Source organism: Hemitrygon akajei, chromosome 19 (assembly GCF_048418815.1).
Source record: "Hemitrygon akajei chromosome 19, sHemAka1.3, whole genome shotgun sequence".
Taxonomy (NCBI): Eukaryota; Metazoa; Chordata; class Chondrichthyes; order Myliobatiformes; family Dasyatidae; genus Hemitrygon; species Hemitrygon akajei.
The window spans coordinates 17,053,277-17,080,773 of NC_133142.1; the positions used below are offsets into that span (position 1 = coordinate 17,053,277).

Consider the following 27,497-nt stretch of genomic DNA (forward strand, 5'->3'; position numbering starts at 1 on the left):
GTCCATTTTGGTGTAAAGTTCTTGATTTGTTGGGGAATCAGTCGGGTCCTACACTGCCCTTGTGCCCACGCCTTTGTCTCCTGGGTGATAGGACAATTATACCTAATGTAAACAATGACAAATTTACTATTTTAAAGGTGGGTCTCATCACAGCTATATTGCAAAACTGGAAAAAACCCAGATGTCCCACTGTGAGGGAATGGACTGAGGAAAATGGTTAAGATTTCATCATATGAACACATGTTAGGAAGAATTAACAGTGAGGAGCAAGTGCAAGATGCGTGGGATCAATTTTGGGTTGTATGTTAATTTAAACTAAAATTAGAAGTTTTTTTTCTGTTTCTTAGTTTTATATGTTTTCCTGTCATGGGATGGCTGTGTAAATATGCTGTACTGTATCTGCTCTATGATATGCCGTGCTACCTTGTAAAATAAGAAAAAAATAATAATAAAAATTTGAATTACAATAAAAAACATGATCACAATAAGATGTGGCCTTCAGATTGTTAAGCCATTTTAAAGGGAAGGCTCAATTTTAGATAGATAGATAGATAGATAGATACTTTATTCATCCCCATGGGGAAATTCAACTTTTTTCCCAATGTCCCATACACTTGTTGTAGCAAAACTAATTACATACAATACTTAACTCAGTAAAAAATATGATATGCATCTAAATCACTATCTCAAAAAGCATTAATAATAGCTTTTTAAAAGTTCTTAAGTCCTGGCGGTAGAATTGTAAAGCCTAATGGCATTGGGGAGTATTGACCTCTTTATCCTGTCTGAGGAGCATTGCATCGATAGTAACCTGTCGCTGAAACTGCTTCTCTGTCTCTGGATGGTGCTATGTAGAAGATGTTCAGAGTTATCCATAATTGACCGTAGCCTACTCAGCACCCTTCGCTCAGCTACCGATGTTAAACTCTCCAGTACTTTGCCCACGACAGAGCCTGCCTTCCTTACCAGCTTATTATCTTTTATATATTTTTCTTCTATAGTTTGAGTGGGGGCTGACAGGGAGATATCAGAGTTTGAAAATTTCACTTTGGAAATTGCCATTTTGGTAGTTTCCAAAAAGGCAAGGTCACTTCAAAATTGACAATGTGACCTTCCAATTTTTACTTGATTCCATTTTTATCTTACCATTGCTGGGCTTAAAAAACATAAATAAGCAGTCATTAGTTTTTATAACTTTACCTAGTGTACGAGTGTGGCGTGTGACCAAGTGGTTAACGCACTGGACTAGCGATCTGAAGCTTGTGAGTTCGAGCCCCAGCCAGGACGGCATAACCACCGGCCTGATGAGGCCAGGACAGACTTTAACTTTTTAACCTTGGCCTAAAACTTACTGAAATGCTAAGACTGCGAATGACACATATATTTACTGCATAAACCAGCTATAACTTGAACTAAGGGAGAATTATCGCACAAATGAAAAAAATAGTCACAGGTTGCTGGATAATTTTTCATTTGTAATAAGCTTTGTGAAAATGACATCTTGTCCTTTACCTCCCTATATATTTCATGGAGTTGCTGTACTTAAACGTTAATTGCTCACTTAATGTGCTATGAAAGTTCAACTTATAGCACAAGTACTCTTGTTAAAGGGAGTTCATTTTCTGGGCTCAAGTTTGATAGGTAATCAGTGTGTATGCCTGTCCTGGGAGTAAATCATTTGAGCATTTAAATGTCAGAGGCAAGTTAATATTCTTCCCTTCCCTCTACCATACTCAATTACAGCCTTTAGTTCATCCCCTGTATGTTCAGCTCTCATTAATTAAGGGACAAGGCCCTGGATGTCGTTTTCACCTTATACTGCCAGGACAAAGCAAAACTGAACTGAAGGATGCTAGAAAAAGTTGGACCCATTAGGAAGTCTGTCTTAGAATGTAGAACAGTAGAGCACTATACAGGCTCTTTGGCCAACCTTTTAGCCTACTCCAAGATCAACCTAACCCTTCCCTCCCACATAGCCTTCCATTTTACTTTCATCCATGTACCTATCTAAGAATCTCTTAAATGTCCCTAATGTATCTGCCTCTACCACCACACCAGGCAGTACGTTCCATGCACTTAGCACTCTCTGTGAAAAACCTACCTCTGACATCTCTTCGACACTCTTCTCCTATTACCTTAAAAGAATGCCTCCTCATTTCAGTCATTGCCACCCTGGAAAAAAGGCGCTAGTGTTCACTCATCAATGCCTCTTATCAGGTCTTCTATTATCCCTGTTGCTCCAGAGACAAAAGCCCTAGCTCACTCAACCCTGCCTCATAAGATGTGTTTTCTATTCCCGTCAGCATCATGATAAATCTCTGCACTCTCTCTGTAAAGATTCAACATCCTTCCTATTTTGAGACAATCACAATACTCAAAGTGTGGTCTAATCAGAGATTTATAGAGCTGCAACATTACTGCATGGCTCTTTAACTTCTTAACCACCCTATCAACCTGCACGGCAACTTGGAGGGATCTATGAACTTGGATCCCAAGATCCCTTTCTGTTTCTCTACACTGCTAAGAATCTTGTCATTAACTTTGTACTCTGCCATCAAATCCAGTGGGTGATTGGGTGAAGGTACATCTCTACCAAAGAAGATGTAAGACACACCTTCCCTCCACTAGCCTGCAGGACACCCTCGGGCAACATATAGCACCTGCTTATCCCCCGATCATGGTCATGTGAAGCCATGGGTGCAGGTGGTGGATGGTCTTAAGAACAGTTGGTGCACATCACGTCCTGGTTATGCAACCACTGATGCCAGGAAGACAGTAAGTATTGACAACAGCTAGGGTCTTGTACTGAGACTATATAGAAAAAGGCAATGGCAAACCATTTCTGTAGAAAAATTTGCCAAGAACAATCTTGGTTATGGAAAGACGATGATCACTTATATCATACAACATGGCACATAATGATGATGATCAAGTTTGACCTTCCAAAGTCCATCGATTTATATATTTCTGGATTTAACTCGATCTGCCACTTCTGCATCCTGAAAATATCCTTTTGTAATCTCCAACAAGGTTAGCTTGCTCAAGCAAGTTCTAGTTCAGTGACATCCAGGCCCAGTTACATTGAGAGAAACAGTTATAATTAATAAAAACTTGGTTGGCCAGCTCAGTAAGTGGTGCAGTGTTCAGTGAGGCCAGAGGGAGGGACAGGGGCATAGGAATAGTTGGAACAACTCTTGATTACCCATCACCTGTCAAGTCCAGGAAACACTGGACTACTGAAGTTTTAAAACGTCTTTTGTGTCTGAAAGGTTTTCTTGCTCAGAGCGACACATATCTCCAGTTGAAAGTAGAAGTGAGGAATGAGCCAGTTCCCAAATCATTTTACACTGTCAATTGAAAACACCGAGCATACATTCCAAAACTAAGCAAGAGGAAATAAACAGACTAAAACAAACTGTCATTTGTACACAGCACAATCATTTTGAAGATTAATTGTTGGGAATTTTAAAGTTTCACAAGTGAACCGATTACATCTTTTTCTCGCCTCGGTAGAATACTTACATCTGAATGATAAAATTTATTGCTTTCTTTATCATACACTTCAATTGTTAGAACGTACTCTTTGCCAGTTTCCAAAATCCATCTGTCACCAGGATAAACTGTAAATCCTATATATATAAAAAAAGTTACTTAATTTCTATATAGCCTTAGCATAGCTCAGTTTTCTAATAAAAGTATTATATAAGCAGGGGAGATTTACAAACCATTTACTCTATGAAGTTTTGCAACTTTACAGTGGCCACGTCAGCAATGGCCTTCTGAAAGATTATGTCACTGCTCTACATTTATACGACAATTTTTGTGATTGGCCCAGAGCAGATCAAAATGAGTGCATTATTTTTATCAAAGGGTAGTTTTATTGTATTGATATAATTAGGAAGACCGTACTAAAGTTGAGTACTGGAGAGTTGTTAATTCAAATTTTTTCTCAGCTGAGATAAGTTGAGAATGTCCTGCAGGAAATCATAGACCTGTTAGCTTGACATCGATGGTTGGAAAGTTGTTGGAGTCGATTACCTGGAGGCATATGACAAGATAGGCAGAACTCAGCATGGTTTCCTTAAAGGAAAATCCTGCCTGACAAACCTATTGCAATTTTTTGAGGAAATTACAGGTAGGCTAGATAAGGGAGATGCAGCAGATGTTGTGTATTTGGATTTTCAGAAGGCCTTTGACCAGGTGTCGCACATGAGGCTGCTAAACAAGATAAGAGCCCATGGAATTAGAGGAAAGTTACATACGTGGATAGAGTGTTGGCTGATTGGCAGGAAACAGAGAGTGGGAATAAAGGGATCCCATTCTGGTTGGCAGCCGGTTACCAGTGGGTGTTCCATAAGGGTCCGTGCTGGGGCTGCTTCTTTTTACGTTGTATATCAATGATTTGGATTGTGGAATAGATGGCTTTGTGGCTAAGTTTGCTGATGATACGCCAGTAGTGCTGAGGAAACAGAGAGTCTGCAGAGAGCAAACACGAGGAAATCTGCCAATGCTGTAAATTCAAACAACACACACAAAATGCTGGTGGAACACAGCAGGCCAGGCAGCATTTTGTGTGTGTAGTCTGCAGAGAGACTTGGATAGATTGGGGGAATGGGCAAAGAAGTGACAAATGAATTACAATGTTGGAAAGTGTATGGTCATGCACTTCGGTAGAAGAAATAAACGGGCAGACTATTATTTAAATGGAGAGAGAGTTCAAAGATCTGGGATGTAAAGGGACTTGGGAGTCCTCGTGCAGGATACCCTTAAGGTTAACCTCCAGGTTGAGTCGGCGGTAAAGAAGGCGAATGCAATATTGGCATTCATTTGTAGAGGAATAGAGTATAGGAGCAGGGATGTGATGTTGAAGCTCTATAAGGCATTGGTAAGACCTCACTTGGAGTACTGTGTGAAGTTTTGGGCTCCTTATTTAAGAAAGGATGTTCTGATGTTGGAGAGGGTTCAAAGAAGATTCACTAGAATGATTCCAGGAATGAGGGGGTTAACATATGAGGACTATTTGACTGCTCTTGGACTGCACTCCTTGGAGTTTAGAAGAGTGAGGGGGGACCTCATAGAAACATTTCAAATGTTGAAAGGCATGGACAGAGTGGATGTGGCAAAGTTGTTTCCCATGGTGGGGGAGTCTAGTACAAGAGGGCATGACTTCAAGATTGAAGGGCACCTATTCAGAACAGAAATGCGAAGAAATTTTTTAGCCAGAGGGTGGTGAATCTGTGGAATTTGTTGCCACGGCGGCAATGGAGGTCAAGTCATTGGGTGTATTTAAGGCAGAGATTGATAGGTATCTGAATAGCTAGGGCATCAAAGGTTATGGTGAGAAGGCAGGGGAATGGGGCTAAATGGGAGAATGGATCAGCTCATGATAAAATGGCGGAGCAGACTCGATGGGCCAAATGGCCAACTTCTGCTCCTTTGTCTTATGGTCTTATTACAGGAGGCCTTTTCAAAATCGGGGCATTATTTTATAATGAGCAATTAACTTCCCAGATAGCATTATGAAAACTTTTCCTCCATTCTATCTGAATACATTGCTCACCATATAAAGTTGGTTTGGTGCTGTTAATTAGCTGACAACTGCAATTACAATCCTTGAAACACAATAAAATGAATTTGTTAAATATATTTACTGACATCAGTAATTATTATAGTGTGTGTAAGCACATTACAATGTTTTATAGTAACGTTAATTTGCAATACTTGTCCAGTAAACTGAAATATACGAAATTCTGAACCACCACTGATTGTCTATTGTTTCACCCAAGTGTTGTACATGATATTCAAGAAAGAGGAATGGAACAATCAATCCCCAAAAGATGGATCGATCGTCCTCGACAACTTAACAACTCTTCACTACTGCAGCAAAACCTCAGCAATTATCTGTCAGAGGTTGCCATAAAATCATTGGATAGATCCATCTATCAAAGAGATGTATAATCTGAAGATGCAGTAATATTCATAAACATGTATTTGGTGCAATTCCAATGCAGTCTTAAAGAAGAGGCAGACGTATGGAGAAATATATATTTTCTCTATGCATCAAGAAAAAGCTATTCAAGTAGTCCCACCTGTTTAAAAAGATAAATGACAAGGTAAACTACAAACACAATTGGAACTGAGCAGTACAGCTTAGAAAGTGGTAAAGAATACATTTCATATATTGAGAGCAAAACGAAGAACAATACAGCTTGTTTGGCCATTGAACGAATGTTTTGGGTAATAACCCAATACTATAATTAGGCATGTTTTAATACTAGAGGGCATGCATTTAAGGGGAGAGGGGGGTAATTTCAAAGGAGATGTGAGGGGCAAGTATTTCCCCTCCACAGAGGGTGGTGGTTGCCTGGAATGGTGGTAGACACAGAAACATTAGGAACTTTTAAGAGACTTTAGATAGGCACATGAATGTGAGGGGAAAAATGTGGAAGGACGTAGACATCGTGTAGGCAGAAAAGATCAGCTCAGTTAGCTGTTTGATTGCTAATTTACAAAGACAGATGCTGGAAATTCAAAGCAACATCCACAAACTGATGGAGAAAGTCAGCAGGCCAGGCAGCATCTATAGAAAAGAGTAAACATTCGATGTTTCAGGCCAAGACCCTTCATCAGGACTGAGGAAAGAGAGATGAGACATCAGAGCAAGAAGATGGGGGAGGGAAGGAAGAAGTACAAGGTGGTGGGTGATAGGTGAAACGGGCGGGGGGGGGTACTGTAGTAAAGAGCTGGGAAGTTGATTGGTGAAAGGGATAAAGGTCTGGAGAAGGGGGAATCTGATAGGAGAGGGTAGAAGACCATGGAAGAAAGGGAAGAGGGAGGAGCATCAGAGGGAGGTGATGGGCAGGTAAGGAGATAAGGTGGGAGAGGGAAATGGGATTGGGGAATGGTGAAGGAGGGGATGGGCTATTATCGGAAATTCAAGAAATCATGCCAACAGGTTGGAGACTACCCATGCAGAATACAAGCTGCTGTGATGAGGCCACACTCAGGTTGGAGGAGCAATACCGTATATTCTGTCTGAATTGCCTCCAACATGATGGCATAAACGTCGATTTCTCGAACCTCCAGTAATTGCCCCCCACCCCTGTTATGAACTATAAAATGATTTATTTCTTGATTTTAAAACTTCTATCTAAAAGCAGATTTACAGTGAAACCAAGATAATCCATTATGAGATTGTTCACAAATCCTGACGGTTTGCTATCTGGTTCACTGGTTGTGGTCACCCACACTCCCTCAGTTTACTGGACAATATACTACTGGGTAACACCTAAAAACACTGAATTAAAAGTGTGATACAGCCAACAATTCTAAATCTGTCAGTCTGTCACCAAAGTCCCAACGATGCCAGAGTATCAGAGTGCTATTGCAACAATTTCATGCTAGCACTAAAACAAGTTTGCATGCATGCCATATTTCACAGCCACTCTACTATCCAAAATTGAAGATTGAACATGATAAATTTATGACTATGTAAATTAAAGAAAACTTTGTCCATCTTCATCAGTCTCTATTGATAACAAGGAATGGTGCTTTTTTTTTTATATATTTGAAGTAAAAATTAAGAAAATCATTAACCATGAGTTCTCTGCTCCAGCCCCAATTCTGAGTGGATGGCTGACTAACATTGGGGGAGTGACCATTCATAAAATACAAGAAAATAATTTTGCAAAGACACTTAGTATCCACATCGGAGCTTCTGCATTCATAACCCAGCATTCCTCTTTACAATAGTGCTATTAAACATCTTGTCAATAAATATAAACTTCTCCCTTATCTAGTTTAGCACATCAAACTTGCTCAGATTAAACTCCATCTGCCATTTCTCTGCTCATATTTGTAACTGAACCATATTCTGCTATACTTTTTGGTGGGTGCTATTCTGGGTGGAGGCCCATGACCAGTTGTGTTCCACAGGGATTGGTGCTGGGTAATATATATGTAGCACCCATCTAAAATGAATGCTTGGACAGGAGGAAGCACTGAGTAACGGAAAAACATTGGTGCACTTCTGGAAGGATCCCTGAAGGCAGCAGCACAAATACATAACGGCAGTTACTAAGCATAAGGAATAACAGCCACAGCAGGAGTTCTGAGTACCACACTACAGGGCAGATCTAATTGCACTGGAGAATGTGCAGAGGAGATCCACCGGGAAGTAACTAGTATGGAGCATTTCAGCTTTGGGGAAGACTTGATAGTTAGCTTTCATTACAGTAGAGAAAGCAGAAGGTCGCGGTGGGTGCGATCCTAAATGAAGTGTATAAAATGAAGGATGCAGATCAGGTGGGCCGTGTGTAACCTAGAAAAGGGGAACGAGAGTACATAGACTTAAGGTAAAAGAAGATCAATAAGGAATTTGAGGAAGAATATTTTCACCCAGTGGAAAAATGAAATGAGGAATACTTTGCCTGAGAGGTGCTGGTGGCAAGTACTTGTACAAAATTTAGGTACACAAAACTATTAGCATGGCAGGCTACAGGCTCAGTGCAGGAAAATGGGACCAGTAAAGATAGGAACTTGATGGTTACAATGACTGATGAGTTTAAATTCCCCAACTGCCATAATACAACTCAAAGCACTAATAAACAATAGCTGAGCTACAATTGCATCACTGTTTCCATGCAGGGCACTGACGGTCAGGAGAGATATTCAAACCCTTGGAGAGCACTGAAAAGATATCTGGCAAATGGATTCCAAGAATGGGCCAGCACAGTAGAGTAGAGGCACATGGTTTTACAGTGTCAGCCATCACTTCTTGGGGTTTAACTCCCATCACTACCACATGGATTCCCTCAGGTGCTCCGATTTCCTCCCATATTCCAAAGATGTACGGTTAGGTGTAGTGAGCTGTGGGCATCCTACGCTGGTGCCAGAAGAGTGGAAACAATTCCCAGCTCAACCCTGATTTGGTTTGATGCAAATAACACATTTCACTGCATATTTCAATGTGACAAACAAAGCTAACCTTTAATAAGACCATAAGACAAAGGAGGAGAATTAGGCAATTCGGTGGTATTCAGTAATGTGGATAGACTGGAGAAGGTTGTGCTGTTTTCCTTGAAATAGAAGAGATTATGATGGGATGTGAAAAGGATATAAAAGGGATAGAGTAAGCAGATGTGCAAAACCAAGCTACAGAGAACGGAGGCATTTGGGAAGAGATAACCAGCAGTTACATAGGTTCCTTTTGATAAAGCCAAGTTCGTGTCAAGGGTCTTGAATGTACTGCCGAGGGGAGTAGTGGAAGACTGCAGCATTCAAAAGGAAGCTGATTAGTACCTAAAAAGGAAATATGGACAGTGATGGGCAGAGGGTGGGTGAATACGATTTTCTTTTCAAGAGAAGTGAAGAGGTCATAATAGGCCTAATGGCAACCTCCTGTATTGCAATCATTCCTTGATTCTGTCTTTCAACTGATGGTCCAGAATTCAGGCTGTAGGTCTAATAATTTAACTGCATTTCCACCATATACGTCTTAACTGATATCATGCCGATATACATTTTGAACTACTTACCTAGGTAACGTGGCTCAACAACGTATATTGTGCAGTTTGGTAACCGAGATACACCTTGCATACGAATATCTATGCATTTGTTAAGGTCCTCTTTTTAAAAAGAAATTGCTACTATTCTATTTTTTTTTCAAATAAACAAATAATAACATGGATCTAAATCATTCTCAAATACCAAAGACAAACAACACTTGTAGATTTGTAAGAACTTGTTGCCAACATGACAGCAAAAGGATTAATTCCTAATTTAGATGAAGTTTCATTCATTAGTTTTTCTCACTTAAATCCTACAAAAAAAAAGGAAGCATTAGAGTAAAAATCACCCACTGGAATTAAGTGATGAATCAAAAACTTCCCTCACCCACACCCTGACACATAATTCAGTTCCTGTCAGTAAAGACTTCTCAAAGATTATCAAAAATTGTAAAAGCATGCAAGTGGTATTCTAGTAGCAAGCAAATGACAAAGTTTTAAAAAAATGAGTAACTATAATCTGTCTGTAAAGGTAGAAATTCTATCAGCCCCATTATTTTGGACCTGCAATTTGCTGGTGGTGCAAATGCCTATGTTTTAAACCTTCTTGTGGTTCTCTGCCAAATCTTGATCATTAACATAATTGATGGTGCTACTAAAAGATTCAACCAAAATTGTATTGCTTTGAAAAGAATCATTACTTTCTGCATCATCGAGGATTCTTGATTTTGAAGTGTTATCAAAGTCCAGTCATATTCAATTAATAGGATGGGCCTGTACTTTCTGATGGACCAAAACACAGGATAAAATGTCAGGAAGACCTAATGGTTTAAAAAAAAGTGTGTGACATGCTAGTAAATTTAAAGTATTTGCATGCCTATCCAAAGACAACAATACATACTGGAAGCCAGGATGAATCCAAAATAATTTCTCATCATCTTCTTGAAGTTTGGTCATGATGCAGCCTGAAAGAGGTGCAAGTAATGCTACCTTCCACATCAACCCATCAAATATTTCACTGATTAATTCAAAGGCTAGAACTAGCTAAAGTTACAATACATTCTGTTGCTTGATCTCCCATTGGGTTGAAATTGTGATTTCTGAGCAAAGAAAAGACACTTCAAGGTCAGTTCCACTAATACAGAGAGGTTCAAAAGAATTCTCCTTAGCAAATAGAAATTCTGAAGTTACAGTCAGACCAGTTTGGTAAAAATAGTCTGTAGGAGAGCAACACACAAAGTGCTGGAGGAACGAATGCATGTCAGGCAGTATCTATAGATTTTTCCTGCATGAGGTGAGACTGACTCAACTAGATGCTTCCAACCATTAACAACATTTCCTACCATATTTTATATTAACAGAGAAAGAGTGCCAATGAAACAAGATAGAAGACCAGAACCAGGTCAGAATTAACACTGAAAAATGAAATTATATGGGCTTAGAAACAGAGTCAATGATACATGAGCAAAATTCACAACAATGTTAGACCGAGATTATGATTGCTTGCTTTGCTATACAAGCTGGAAACAACCAAATGTCGAACAGATATGAAAGCAGCTGGGTACTCAGCTGAAATCTACTAAAGGCCATTCGTAGCGTAACTGCAAACTGAGATGCGCAGCAACTAAACAGTTCGTCTGTTATTTTAATTTCTACTTGTTACCTTTTTAAAAAATGAAACGTTGCTTTATTCCAAATACTTTAGATTAAATGCACAACACTGCACCGCAGAAGCATAAACTATGTAGATTCGGATCTTTTATCCACAAAGCATGGAAATATTGTGGATCCTGCAATTGATGCTCACACATTTTATGCAGAATAAGCATTGAGCAAACACTGCAAAAGCAAGGGGAAAAAAACAATGCAACTGCAGCAAAATTAACAGCTGGCTCCTCAGAGCGAAACCATATAGACTTATTAAGTTAGTGTGAGGGACAGGTATTGTACAAATAGCACTGTTGCTGTCAAAACTTCTATCGTTCAGCTTCAGCAACGTGTACGCTTGTTTCTCCAAAACAGTAAAGGATACTTTTGTGCATTAGGACCAGATTTACTTGCCCTTGCTGCAGTGCAGTTACCGTCGATGTGGCCTGGTCCAGTTTGCCCACTGGTCGGCTTGCATCTCTCCCTGGACTTGCCATGCTGTTCTGCAGCTCTAACTCATACTGGTCAGAAGGCATAATTAATTCTGGGGGAGAAAAAAGTTAAAGAAATTTTTATAATGAAATATAACTTACCAAGATAATTTATAGAATGCTTCCGCCACGTAACGGTGAAAAGCTGATGCAAAAGTCACGTTTGCCAGGAAAGATCACCTGCAATCACGCTTCTGTTGCTGCAATTCACTTCAAATAACTTAAAACACTGTCAGTTTATCACATATTAGTATTAATCTTTGCATTGGATACACACAAAAAATAATCTGCACTAATAGGAAGGTATTAAACATTTGATACCCAACTTAAAAATCTCAAATCACATAAGCAGACATCATTACTGTGATGTGAGCTGAACAGAAAGATGGCCCAGAGACGAAGCAGATTTTTAAAAAAATGCCGGTCAGAGCAAGTTTAGCTGGGGGAAAATAAACTGGGTTCCAGGGGATAAATAAATTGCTGAAATGCCTTTTCTGAAAGTTGCTGCTCAGGTCATTATGCAAAGAATTTCAGAAATTTAACTAAACTTGCAATGGAGAGGGAAAGCTGTGTCAAAATTATTGCTGTGATCTTGTTAATGAAAATCAAGGAAGTTCTCAGCAGACTTATAGACTCAGGCATAAATTACCGAGCATAGCATTTATTGCCGATTTCATGAAAAGGACAAGAAAGGAGATTTGACAGATATCAACACTGATTCAAAAAGATTTCCTTGGATTTATCATTGTGCTACTGACACATGAAATTAGAGCAACTGCAGAATCAGTTTCAGTTTTGACAGATACAAATAAATTAACAAGTTTCACAGTGAGGGAAATGTAACTTGCTTGATCAATCTTAATGGACTGCTTTATTGCCAAAAACTGGCATGTACATAATCTGGCCAGGTTTCTAAGATATTGAGAAAAAAACTTTGTGGGTTACATTTATGAGATTTCACAATGGCGTAGATGAAATGAAAAGAGTGAAGTCTCCATAGTTTTTTAATAATAATTTGGTTGTAGAAACATTCTTGGTGAAATTCTTCCATTGCTGACAGTAAAGAATACAATCCTGAAAAAAACATTAAATTGATATTAAGATTTTGAATCTCTTAAATTTGACTAATTTTTCCAATTGCTGACAAAACTAATTTTTAGATACTCAATAAATTCACTTCTTATCTGTTTCCTTGAAAAGTGAAAGCTCACATTTCTGCAGGCTCTCCTTAACAAACGCAAGCCAAAATGATATCAAGTTGTGGCTTTCTGAATGCTCAACTGGTCCCTTACGCTCAAAGATTCAAAGTATGCATGCAGTATACAGCCCTGAAGTTTGTCTTCCCCACAGGCACTCATGAAGCTAAGAAGAACCATAGAACCAACCGGTTCAAAGAAAAACATCAAAACCCCTCCTCTCATGTGCAAAAAAAAAGGACCGAAAACACAGAATATAAAAAACAAAAGGCATATTTCAGTACAATCTGCAGGCTGCTCAATTCAAAATTTGCCCAATAGTCGCTACAAAAAGTGCAACCAGAGCCAGAAATACAAAACATCATAAAAAATTAATTAGTCCAAATCTACAATCTGCATCGATTAAACCTTGCTCAGGCCCCACCCACAAACAATGAGGGAGGGAGAGAGATCACTTGAATGCACCTGAGGGAAAGTCCTTGCAACAAGCAAGACTACCATATACAAACACCTTCCTCCAGCAGTGAGCAAGCACAAGGCTGGTAGATGGCGCTGAACACTTGCTCACCTCCACACCCGCCTCGATGATACTGTAATACTATCATTGGCGGTATACAAAATAAGGAATGATTTGTGACAGCTAAGTAACACAGGATGATAATTGAAATTAGGCGGACATCCCACCCTGCAAAAACTCATTACAGGGAGGTAGCACCACCCCACCCCCAGTCGACACCCTCCAAGGGTGTATGTATACAGGAGATTTGGTTATGAAAGAACACAACAATTTATTTGATCACATATTGAAACTATTTACACACATATGTATATATTCCTTGTTGAGTATTTTGTTGGCAGTCTCAATGCTAATGCAAATAGCTTTTTTATTTCTTTTGCAAACTTCCCTTGTTACTGTGATGTGACTTGCTTGGCAGATTTGAGCACTTTGCCTGAAGTCTCAAACTCATAGCAGTTTGTGTCAATGAATTTGTTAATTTGTTAACTGAACTGAGGGACAATGAAAGAGAGACGCGGACGTCAGGGAGCCGTTATCAATATGCAGGAGACTCCCAGAACTTCCAGGAGAGGTGGGATGCCTGAATTAGGGAAAAGTAAAGGAAAGGCCCATTAAGGGCCAAGTTTTATCCTTTTGGATAAGTGAACCCAGACCACACTTACAATTATGTGGCTGGAATGGTACAGGTCATAACGTTTCACTTACATATTTTTCCTTCAAATTTTGTAAGGCTTCAAAAGTAAAAGGCAAAAAACAAACCTGTGATCTTCCCTTGCTTCAATTTCTGCACATGGTAACGAATAGAGCTGCCCTCAATCAGGTAGATATCATAAGCCGGATGCAACATAATGTTTTCTAGGATTAGGAGTTGAACCTCTGCAGCCGGCACATTCTTACAGGTAAAAGATAACAATGCAGTTGTCAAAATTTGGTATTAAAAACAAAAGTACTGTTCAGATATCTGATGCCATTTTGTATCAGTTTCAGTTTTATGATCACTGTCTTATATGACATGAAATTTGTTTTGCAGCAGTAGTACAGAGTAAAGACATAAAATTACAATAAATTACAAACAAGGGACATACATCGCACATGGATATCTGAATATTTCATTTAGATACTCCAACACAGTAATTCTCATTCTGTGGATTGGTCAGCCTGCTGCTGAGGCCCATTCTGCTAATGATTTTTGAATGGATACAAGGATTCTATATTATGTGAGTGCAGCCTGCAATGCTTTGTAGGCTACACCCACATCAGCAAATCAGCAATTGTTGTGATGCATGTCCCCTGTTATCAGACAAAGCCTGAAAATAAGGCAAAGTATATGCTCCAGCAAATTTTTTTTTAATGCAATTTTAGCAATACATTTAAGTCAGCAAGACTAAAGAATTGATTGTGAACTTCAGGAAGGGCAAGCTGGGAGAGCATACACCAGTATCCACTGAAGGCTCACTGGTAAAAAGAGTGAGCAGTTTTAAGCTCCTGGGTGTCAACATCTCAAGAGGGTCTGTCTTGGGCCCAACACATTGATGCAAGCACAAAGAAGGCATGCCAGTGGTTCTACTTCATTAGTTTAGGGAGATTTGGCATGTCACCAAAGACCCTAGCAAATTTTTGTAGATGTATGGCGGAGAATGTTCTGATGGGTTGTATCACCATCTGGTACAGTTATACAAGTGGATTACAAAAATTGCACTTATAATTGCACCCATGATGCACCCAAATCATTCACTACGTTGTTAATGGAAGTGAGGTGATGATTAAGAAAAAAGAAACCTCTCTCTGTCCAAAACATTTCTATGAAATCAACAGTTGCCACCTTTATCAATGCATCAGAAACACTCAAAAAGTGAAAGAAAACTTAGGTCAAGTTTTTTTTGTTTGTTGGACTACAGACGATTCATAGAATACTCAGTAAAAATTCTCATCTCCCCTCTTTAAAGTTAGACAAAACTGGATCAAATTTCAGACAGCATTATCATGTCCTTAGTCACTTCCTCAAAGCCTTCAAAGTCTGTGCTGTGGCTGTGCAACAACTGATGAGTCTCATGCAGGAATTTGCAACATCTGACACAGAGATGGATGGGGGTTCATGGAGTGGCTGGGTGGGTTGGTTGATTTAACTAGCTTCTTAAAGATCCCTTCCTCTGTACTTGGCCTCTATGAATACTTAGTGCCTTTGTCACTGTGTGAACTGCATTAGATTAGTATTCCTATTACTCAGTGAGAAAGTTATATTTCCAGACTGATTTCCCATTCTGCATGAGGATTTTTAAAGATATTCTCCTCCTCCAGAAACTTCTTGCTATTAGCCTAGTAATGCAATAATTCTGGAGATGGGGACACTGGCCTGGGAGAGAGATTAGCTTGCTTGGCATGCATATTTGGCAGACATTGCAAGGCTGTGTCAAATTAGCTACTCATTTGGCTTGAGGTAAGGAGATCTCAAGTATATAGAGGAGACATACAGCTCAATGGGCTAAGATTTTTGCACTGGAAATTATGTGGGTGAATGTTTTTCCACAAATGACAAACACAGAATTTGATGATATGCTTCAATAAGAGATGGTTCCCAAGATATAGCAAGTGATACCAGTCAATCCTGATTATAGCAAATGATAGATACCCATGGACCATAACATATAGGAGCAGAAATAGGCCATTCAGCCCATTGAGTCTGCTATGCCATTCAATCATGGGCTGATCCAATTCTTCCAGTCATCCCCACTCCCCTGCTTTCACCCCTCACCTCTTGATGCCCTGGCTAATCAAGAACCTACCTATCTCTGCCTTAAATACTTGGCCTCCACAGTTGCTCGTGGCAACAAATTCTGCAGATTTACCACCCTCTGACTAAAGTAAATTCTCCGCATCTCAGTTCTAAAAGGATGTCCTTCAATCCTGAAGTCTTGCCCTCTTGTCCTAGAATCCCCTACCATAGGAAATAACTTTGCCATATCTAATCTGTTCAGGCCTTTTAACATTCAGGATCCTGGCAGTTGTGAGACAGAGCTAGGTGGCAGGTAAAGAACACCAGTCTTCTAGGTGCTAATGAGAGGCTCATATTCTAATGTACTTCAGTATAGGAATCAGCGATGGTCTAGAGTTCAAGAGAAAATGTACACATACATAAGTGCTATCAGCACTTATCTGTTATTTAACGACTGAAATTGGTGTGTTGGAGCTGAAGATTCAACAGTTTCAGCCTGCCCTGTAGACTAGACACAATCCAACAGTGTTACTACAATGAAAGATTAAAAGGGTTGATGCAGTGAAAGTGTGAGTGGATCCCAGTCTACACTTGGAATGGTACCTTACATGGTGAAGGTTCTAGTTTAATCATCATCCAAAAAAAATGTGAGGACGGACATGAATTTTGAGACAACCAAATCTCAGAATCTTAACATTTCTCATTCAGAAGATGAAACAATCTGGGTTGGAAGCACAGGTCCATGATCATAATCTAACTATTATCAGGCAGATAACACTACGGAGTCAAAGGAGCACACCTAGAGTTGATAAAATTTCCTCTTCTCTGGATTTGTCACACAGTGAAGATCTTGTTCACTGTGCTCCTCGATGGAGGGATGAGGGGTGGTGGGAAGAAGCTCTTCAACCAATAGCAGAGAAGGACCCTCAGAAAGGCTTTCCTATGATAGTCATTGGGGAGAACCTGCAGTACTAAAAGCATCTACAGATGCTTCCTTTCTTGGAGATATTTAGATTATGGCAGAATACCCTGGGCATGCTCTGATAGAATCATATAGCACACAAGCTACCTTCTCAAGATGGACTAATTTTGCTGTATTTTACCCACACCCCTCCAAACCTTTCCGATCCATATACCTGCCCAAATATATCTTAAAAGTTGAGAATGTACCATCTCTACTATTTCCACTGGCACCCCATTCTTGTGTGCCTTCACTTACCAAATGAAAAATTTGCATTTCAGTTCCACTTTAAATCTTTCCACCCACAGTTTTAACCTATGCCCTCTAGTTTTAGACTTCCCCATTAAGGGAGAATAAAACCTGACCATCCTCCTTTATCTGTGCCCCTTATTATTTTATGTACCTCAGCCTTCTTTGTTCCAAAGAAAACAGCCCCCGCCTATCGCTTCTCACACAAGAGAGAAAATACTTTGCCACCGTGTTTTAGAAATACAATTCCAGCAAATTTTGTCAGAAAGCTTATTGCTGGATGGCCTCATCAACTACTTCCTGGGCTGGTGTAGCACCAAGATTGCTGCAGATTGACTGCAGAATGTCAATGAGGAAATTGGCATCTAGGGTAGGTGAGGAGTTAACTGAAGGGCTCAAAACAGCATGATTCTTTTGCCACCACTTGTACTACCACTCTGCCCAGTAGCTACCTCCTGTAATAATCAAGACTCATTGTTCTTGAACTGATAAATTAGCTCTTAGCCAGATGGATAATGGACTATGCACAATGTTGAAGGATCTTGCTAGACATGGGTGTTGGCTTGTTACTGGATCACTTGCACTTTCCATCAAGTCTGTTCATTAGGTCATGATATTTTTGTTGAACCCCAGATTTCAGATGGCCAAAGATCTAACCCGCACCTCCAACCCTACCCCCCCCCCACCACTGTTTCCAATTCGAGAACATCTTGCATTTATTTAATAGCTTCCAAATCTTATGGTCATTCACAAAGAGCCAGCCTCTTCACAGAGGTATTAATTCTGAACTTCAAGACACACTGCAAGAGACAGCAGATATTGTGAGTTGGGAATAGTAAGTTTGAGCATGATGCAGTGATTGCATTTTTGTTTTGAGATTTCCCACAGCAGAGTTCCCATTGCCATCATATTTTATGGAAAGCATTGGGGAAAGTAGAGTATTGTCCAGTACAGGATGCAAATATTCTTAACATTTCTCATTTAGAAGATTGAAACAATCTGGGTTGGAAGCACAGGTCCATGATCATAATCTAACTATTATCAGGCAAATAACGCTATGGATTTAAGCTTTCCCTACTTCCTTAACCAGAGCACTTTTGAGGGTTGTAATCATTCCAACTGCAGCAGCCCACCTGATGAAGGCAAGCATGCCGTACACCTTCTTTACCCCCAGCCCTAGCTACTCCATGAATGACCTGGCACTCCAAGATAAGAACGTCATCGAGTAGATGTATGTGCACATGTTCTCTACGGGTCAGTTGTTGTACACTACATTTGTGCATTAGAATTGACAATGAGGTTGTGATCCAACAGCACAAAGAGGTCTGGGATGATCAGAGACTAGACGTTTTAGACTCATACATACAGGCACTTCAAATCAGAGATAAGCACATGAAACCATCGATATTATACAAAACATAAATAAACTGGAATTGCTTTAGTGATACTGCTGAAATTCAGTATCATCATTCATTGTATCCCTGCACCAAGGGGAGTTTTGGATGAGAACATCATTTAAGTAAAAAATAAAACAATAACACATTTAGATGCCATTTGTAAGAAGAAACAGGTTTGGAAAATAAGTGTTGTACTCATTAACTACAGCATTTAAAAGATTTTTAGAAATATGTCAATGGTGAATTACTCTGTAAATTGCTTCTTGTATTTTCCCTTTCAATTTGGAATTTCCTGTCTTCATTCCCGACACCAAGATGGTATCCCCTTGGATTCCATGCTTCTCCATCTCTGATATGTACGTTGGGGGAGTGTAGGCAGATTCAGAAAACTTAACTATCCTGCAATAAAAAGAATCAAGTCATTCTCACTTCACTTTCTCACTAAAGTATCAAGAAATGTCCAAATCAGATGACTTCGTTTACGTAACCACCGTAAGAAAATGATATTTATTAGACACTTATGTGCCATTTCCAAAAGATAATACGCAGAATAATAGTCCATTCTAATGTCCCAAGTAATGGACTTGTACTGTAGGAACCACTGCATCAGCCAAAAGAAGAAAGTGTCTGATATTATTCAGAAACTTCAACATTACATATTATTTAAGGGCCATTATCTGCAACATCATGGCAATAATGTACAATATTAGTTAAAATGCAAATACAGTAATTAAAATGAAAATGACCATCTACCACTCATCTCCAAGGAATTAAGTTCTATATAATATAAAAGCAGTCAGCACTATTATGTACTACGCACAGAAGAATACGTAAACAATTATTCTGTCGGGATTTGGCTGCCAAGTTCTTGGCGATTCCTCGAGTTATTTGTAACTCAAAGGCCAATAAAAGGAAGCGAGGTGCAAGTCGAGTGGTCATTTTTGGAGTGGGGCGCTGTTAGAGTGAGAGGCTTTGTCTTAACAGGCTTTAGCAAGAAGGGCAGGCAGAGGGCTAAGGGAGCTGAGTCCTTTGGAATCATTTAGTTGATTGCAGAATTTAAGCTTAAGAAGTTAGAGCCAAAGGTATAACAAGTATAGAGAAGGTAATTATTAAGGTGGTGGAATGTTCACCCTGTAAGATGTGGGATTCCAGGTTACCTAACGGTCTCCCTCATTACTACATCTGCAGCAAGTGCACCTAACTTCAGCTCCTGAATGACAAGGCTAAGGGACAGGACCTGGACGTACTAAGAACCAGCCAGCAGGCTGAAAACCTCAGACAAAACTTTTACTGAGGTGGTCACACTTCAGATGGGTGATCACTGGGAGAAGTAAGGGGAACAACCACTTAGTGCAAGGTTCTGTTGTGACCATTCGTCTCAGCAACAAGTATACCCCCTTGGATATTGGTTGGGAAGGAGAAGACCTACCAGGGCACGGCAGCAGGTGCCAGACCAGTGGCACTGTGACCAGCTCTGAGGCTCAACAGGGAAGGGTAAAGTCAAACAGAACGATAGTGACAGGACACTCTGTAGTTTGGGGATGAACAGGAAACTCTGTGGCCATGAAAGAGATGCTAGGATGGTGTGTTTGTTCCCAGGTGCTCGAGTCCAGGACGTCCCAGAGTGGCTGCAGAATATTCAAAAGGGGAAGATGAGCAACCAGAGGCCATGGTGCACATTGTTACCAATGACATAGGTCCTGCACGGTGAGTATAGGGAGTTAGGAAAGAGGCTAAAGAGCAGGACCTTCAGGGTAGTAATCTCTGGATTACTCCCAGTGCCGGATGCGAGTCAGAGCAGGAACAGGATGATGGTACAAATGAATGAGTGGCTGAGAAACTGTTGCAGGGGGCAGGGTTTCAGGCTCTTGGGTAATTGGAACCTTTTCTGGGGCAGGGGTGATCTGTACAAGAGGGACAGGTTGCATCTAAACTGGAGGAAAACCAATATCCTGCCCGGGAGATTCACTAGTGCTACTCGGGAGGGTTTAAATTAGTTTGGCAAGGGGGTGGGAAGCAGAGCTCCAGGCCAGAAAGTGGAGGGATGGAGAGGGAGGTAGATGCCAGGGTCAGTAAAAACAGGCAGGAGCGAAGTTATAGATATGATGGGATGGTTGGTTTGAAGTGTGTGTATTTTGTTGCTAGGAATATTATGGGTAAAGGTAATGAACTCAGATCAGTACATGGAACTATGATATTGTGGCCATTACAGAGACTTGGTTGACAGAGGTGACAGGAATGGGTGCTTAATGTCCCAGATTTCAACTTTTAGAATAGAGGAGGTGGTAAACTGGATGGGGGAGAGTGAGTTGCACGGCAATTCAGGAACAATGTCACAGCTGCACTCAGAGAGAACGTAATGGAGGGCTTGTCTATATGGGCAGAACAGAGGAAGAGTGCAGTCACTCTGATGGGATTGCACTACAGCCTCCCCAATAGCCACCGGGACGTTGAGCAGCAGATACGCAGGGAGATTAAAGAAAGGTGTCAAAACAATAGGGTTGCTGTCATGGTGGGGGGAGGGGGGGGACTTCAACTTTTGTAATATACACTGAGACCCTCTGAGTTTAGAGGCATATAGATAGTCCAACAAGAGAAGGGGCTGTACTGGACCTGGTGTTGGGTAATGAGGCTAGCCATGTAACAGACCTCTCAGTGGGTGAACAGTTAAGGAACAATGACCACAACTCCTTTAAGTTTTAAGATAGCTATAGATAAGGATAATTATGGATCTTGCAGGAGAGTGTTATGTTAAAGCAGTACAAATCATGGGAATTTAGGCAGGAACTAGGGTACAGCTGACTGGGAACAGCTATTTATTGGGTAAGTCCAAATCTGACATGTGGAAAGTGTTTAAAGACCAACTGCACAGAGTACAGGACAGGAATATTTCAGCAAGTAGGGAAGACAGCGATCCAATAAGGAAGGTTGACAAGGTAAGAGAACCTAGTTTGTTGAGAGAAGTGATGAATTTATTCAAGGATAAGTTTGTAAAGGTGAAGAAGCTAGAATCAAATAGAGCCCTTGGGGATTATAAAGAAGCCAGAAAATAACTCAAAAGAATTGGGAAAGCAAGGAGGGACCATGAAAGTCTTTGGCAAGTAGGATTGAAGAGAATCCCCAGGCATACTATATATACACTGAGAGCAAGAGAATAACTAGAGAGAGAGTAGGCCACTCAAGGATGGGGGTGGAGGGGGGAGACATCTGTTTGTATGTGGTTGAGGTCCTTGATGAGTACTTTTCATCAATATTTATCAAGGAGGATGTGGAGGACAGGGAGATCAGAGTTGAGTGCCTTGATATGTTTGGGCTTTTTGAGTTAAATGAGGAGGTAGTGTTGGGTGTCCTCAAGAGCATTAAGGTGGATAAGTCCCAGAGCCTGATGGGATATATTGACCAATACCTTTGTGTCCTCTCCAGCCATAGGCGAAGTCCCAGAGGACTGGCAGGTAATTAATATTTTCTCATTATTTAAAAATCCTCGATACTATAGAGGGGCAAGACTCACATCAGTGGTACGGAAGTTACTGAAGATAAATCTTAGGGATAGGATTTATAAGCATTTGGAAAATAGTGGCCTAATAGTGGTCTAATTAAGGCGGGCCAACATGGCTTTGTGCAGGGTAAGTCATATCTTTTATGACAAGGTCACAAGACTAATTGATGAAGCTAGAGCTGTGGCTGTTATATACATGGATTTTTGCAAGGTGTTTAACAAGTTTCCTCATTGGCAGTTCATCCAGAAGATTATGATGCATGGGGTCTATGGTGAATTGACCATTTGGACTCAGAACTGGTTTGCCCATAGCAGACAGAAAGTAGTGGTCAAATGGACTTATTCTAGCTGGATGTCTATGATTAGTGGTGTTCTGCAGGGATCTGTAATGGGACCTCCGCTGTTTGTTATGTATAGAAATAATGGGATGGGTGGGTTGGTAAATTTGCAGATGATGTGAAGATTGGTGGTGCTGTGGATAGCGTAGAGGACGGGAAAAGAATACAATGGGACACAGATCAGTTGGAGATATAGGTGGAGAAATGGAAGATGGAATTTAACCCAGCCAAAGGTGAACTGTTGCACTGCGGCAGGTCAAATGGAAAGAGGTGCTTGGATAGGCATGAATGTGAGGAAAATGGAGAGGAGATTAGTTTAGTTAGCCATTTAATGACTAATTTAATTGGATGGGCACAATTTTGTGGGCCAAAGGTTCTGATGCTGTGCTGTACTGTTTATGTTCTATTCATTTAAAAAATCACAATCAAATTGGCAAATACACTTCAGCAGTACCTCTCAACACTTAGTTTTAAAGTAAATGGGCAATGGGCTTTCTGCTGTAAGCAGATTCAAATCCTTGAATCCTATTCTCAGAAGTGTTTAAGAAAAAGAGAACAAATTTGAGAACTCATTAATGCAGAGAACAACAAAAATCAGAAAGATACACAATGTCAGTTTATCTTCTGATGTTATAGCTTATGAACATCAATCTCAGGTGTAAATGAATGCATGGCAGGAAGATACTGCAGGCAGCTATTCTGCAAGCCCGAACACAAGAGATTCTGCAGGTGCTGGAAATCAGCATCAGGATGCTGGTCCTGATGAAAGGGTTTGGTCCAAAACATTGACAGTTTAATCTCCTCCATAGATGCTGCCTGACTTGCTGAGCTTCTCCAGCAGTTTGAGTGTGGTATTCTGCAACCTTACCCATTTTAAATAGGGAACAGCTTTTTCTATTGTCTTCATGCACCAGGTTTTAGATGTGTGATTAATAGCGGACAGTGACTCTGAAGTGAGCTGGGCCATTTACTCCATATGAAAATCCTGCAACTGGGATGTGGATCAGCTAGGAAAATGGCAGATGGAATTTAATGCACTTTAGTAGGACCAACCAAGGTAGGTCTTACACAGTGAACGGTAGGACACTGAGGAGGGCAGTAGAACAAAGGTATCTGGGAATACAGGTCCATAATTCATTGACAGGTAGACAGGGTCGTAAAGAAAGCTTTTGGTACATTGGCCTCCATAAATCAAAGTACTGCGTACATGGGGTGGGATGTTAAAGTTGTAAAAGATATTTCAGATACATAACCTTTTATTGGAACTGAGGATAAAAATAGGAGTTTCACAAACTTTAGCTTGCAGAGACAAGCAGAGGACTGCGTAGAGAACAAAAAAGTTCAGTGATTGAGAGTCAGGAGAGACAGCATGACCCGCTGACTGTGCAGCTGAAAAAGGCTGGTAAAGGCATTTGTGGAGGATTCAGGTGAAATCAATGATGTCAGCAAGGGCAAAAGAACATGGAATCCTAGAAATGATTAGATAATGACATTTTGGTAGAAAAATGGTCAACCAACAAGAAACAAAAGGCAAAAATGAGTCTTTCACTGGTTCACAAGATATAACAAAACTATCACATATATTGGGTGAATGTATGATTGCTAAATTTGTGGATGGCACTAACGTTGGTAGGAAAGCAAGTTGTAATAAGAAATTAGAAGGCTATAAATGGGTACAGGTAGAGTAAATGAGTAGTTACATATCTGGCAAGTGGATTGTAATATCTGGAAATGGTCAAATAACATCAGTGAAAGCTTAGTGCCATAGCAACTCTGGCCAAGCCCCAGAGCCATTACCTTTATCCTTTTATTCCTCATGAAGCCCCTCTGTAACTCAAAACTAATATGATCATTTGCCCAGTTTTGATGGGTTGTTTGACATGAAATATCACCTCAGTTTCTCTTTCCATGGATATCGCCAGACCAAATGAATGCATCCCTCGTCTTCTGAAGTATATATGGCATCTTTTTAATTTGTTTCAATTACTTTCCAGATTAGAAGTTGAGGCTTGCTTTTCCCCTGTGCAAAGGGATTTTATACGGATGATATTTACATTCAGATGGGAGTGCCTTTTAATAATCTCATGAACTACTTGTGGATATTAGCAGGCCCTTGGAAAGTAATGGCACTTTCCTGCCTCCAGCTGTATGGGGGAAAAACTTGGACAACAGTCATGAATGACAGAAATGATATCATACTTATATAATTTGTCAAGGAGAAATGGTTCAGACACTTCTGGCTGGTTTCTTTGAACCACATTTTTGAAAATCAAACCCATTTCAGCTGAATAACCTCAATGAGGAGCTGCAATGTACGTCATTTCACCCTTCCTTAAACTCACTGAATATATTTGCATGAGAGAAGACATCAAATGGAAAACATCTGGTGTGAAAACTAACAGTGGAGAACTCAGTACATTATCACATAAATTCAGAATTTATATATCAAAGACCAAGTTAAATTATGCTGGAAGAAAACAGTGCAGTAGATTCTAGTTAATTGGGCCATCAGTTCATTAGGGCACCTGCTTATTTGGGACAACTCTTAAAGCACACTAATAAAGAAAAAAAAGCCCAGATTCCCTTCATTTATTTGGGACAACATGCCACTTAACTGGGACAGGAGACTGTTGCTGAGCAGTTCCTAACTAGCATCAGTCATGTGCAGTTGTATGGCTGTTAGACACTACACCGAGCCGAGAGTGAACAGTTTTTAAAAGTAGTGTTAGTTGCGTGTATTTCTGTTCAAAAAGCAGTGATTCTTGTCACTAATAGCTGCCAAGATATAAGCGGTAAGACAATTCCAAACTGTTTCGCTCACTGAGGTTTCAAGTATTCTGGCTTACAGAGGGCAGAAATGGCCGCCAGTGAAAATAAAACAATTTCACTTCTTTAAGTTGGGAATCATGAAGATTAAGGTAAATATAATCATCTTGAATGTTACAGTGAAAGTGAAGATTTGGAGGGTCAAATTATCAAAGACATTGTATGAACCAGACTATGTGACAGTTTCTTCTCCCAAGCTATCAGACTCCTCAATACCCAGAGCCTGGACTGACACCAACTTACTGCCCTATTGTCTTGTTTATTATTTATTGTAATGTCTGCACTGTTTTGTGCACTTTATGCAGTCCTGGGTAGGTCTGTAATCTAGTGTAGTTTTTTTCTGTGTTGTTTTTTACGTAGCTCAGTCTAGTTTTTGTACTGTGTCGTGTTTAACACCATGGTCCTGATAAACGTTGTCTCATTTTTACTATGTACTGTACCAGCAGTTATGGTCGAAATGACAATAAAAGTGACTTGAAGGTAGGCATCTACACTGATTTTGTTAATTTACAGTCAATCAAAAGAACACGGCAGTCTGCACTGAATGAATTCCTCTGTTGATAACTACTACAAACTAATACACAGTTTTATAGTACTGTAGTATTGGTGTTCTGAATATAATTTTTTTACATTTAAATTAAATACACAATTTGTTACTCAGTAAAATTGTAGTTTGTTTTTTTAAAGTATCTTTTTAACCATTTCCATTGAACTTCAGCTAATTGGGGTAGCTACTTAAATGGGCCAAAATGTACTAGTCCCAATGTGTCCCAATTAACCAGAATCCATTGCATCTACAACCAGGTGGATATATTCCATCTATATAATCTTGAATTCAATATTCACACATCAGACTGAAGAACATAACAAAATAGGAGTAGCAATAAAGCACTTGGCTCCTCAAGCCTGGATGATCTACCTTAATTCATTTCTCATGCCACTTCCCTTCAGTCCTCAATTCCCACTTCTTTCAAGAAATTTAGCTACTTTGTCATGAAGTTCCCCCAAAGAACTAGCCTCATCTTTCTTGAGCAATGATCAGAGCACTGCACAGCTTCTACACAACTGGCTTAATATGTTGCAACTACTAGCTAGACCAGCTGGTTTAAAAGGGAAGTGTCATATTTTTAAAGACTTATAAATGAAAGGATAAGCTATTTTCTTGCGAAACATAATCATTCAAAGAAAAGTTGCATCTGAAGAGTCCAGAGAAACAGATCTTCCTGGTGGCCAAACATTTTACTTCTGATTCCCATTCCAAATTGTTGATCCATGGCCTCTTGTGCATAGATGAGGCCACCCTCAGGGTAAAGGAGCAACACCTTGTATTCTATCTGCATGCTCTCCAGTCCAATGGTACATCGATTTCTCCTTCCAGAGAAGGAAAGTCCTCCACCATCCCCCCCATTGTTCCCCACTCAGGCCTTTTATTGCTTCTTACTTGCCTATTATGCCCCCAGGGTCCCCTACTCCTTCCCTTTTTCCAATTGCCCACTCTCGTGTCCCAATAGATTCTTCTCCAGACCTTGACCTTTCCCACCCATCTGGCTTCACCCATCACCTTCCAGCCAGCCTCTTTACCCTTCCCCCACCTTTTAATTCAGGCATCTCTCCCCAACCCTCTTGGTCCTGAAGAAGGGTCTCAGCTCGAAACATCAACTGTTTACTCTTCTCTGCAGATGCTGCCTGACCTGCTGAGTTCCTCCAGTACTCTGTGTGTGTCACTTTCGATTTGTCAGCATCTGTAGATTTTCCTGTGTTTGTGATTACCTACCTTAAAGCATTGTGGGAATCTGAATATCCAGCAAATTCTGTATCCTTCACTATACTCCATTCAAATACGATTCCTGCCAAGGTGCTGAATGTGTTGCCTGTAAAAGGGAGATAGAACAACTCAGTACCTGCACCACAGGTTAATATGCAAATTGCAGCTTAGCTGGTTTCTCTCAGGCTCTATCACCAATATCTATTTCATGACACTCTGGAAAAAGTAAACAGGCACTTGAAGGAGTGAAAACACAGCAGGAGACCTCATCAAAAATACCACTGCAATTTCAACATGTGCAGCGACCCGTGAAGCTGGATAAAACTGGGATTTTAACAAGGACGTGGGCACCAGTTACATCGTCAACATGACGTTTGTGTCTCAAAACAAAT

General features: G+C 40.2%; 1 protein-coding gene across 1 annotated transcript in view; it reads right to left on the reverse strand.

Moving 5' to 3' along the window:
• The window catches only part of nup210 (nucleoporin 210), a 116,886-nt gene that overhangs the window by 65,336 nt on the left and 24,053 nt on the right, over window positions 1-27,497 (reverse strand). Inside the window, exons 4-9 of the mRNA XM_073072159.1 lie at window positions 27,115-27,211; window positions 18,926-19,076; window positions 14,117-14,249; window positions 11,539-11,697; window positions 9,537-9,605; window positions 3,523-3,629 (exon numbers count right to left, since the gene is read on the reverse strand). Coding sequence (XP_072928260.1) covers window positions 3,523-3,629; window positions 9,537-9,605; window positions 11,539-11,697; window positions 14,117-14,249; window positions 18,926-19,076; window positions 27,115-27,211 — 716 coding nt within the window. The remainder of the gene's footprint in view (window positions 1-3,522; window positions 3,630-9,536; window positions 9,606-11,538; window positions 11,698-14,116; window positions 14,250-18,925; window positions 19,077-27,114; window positions 27,212-27,497) is intronic.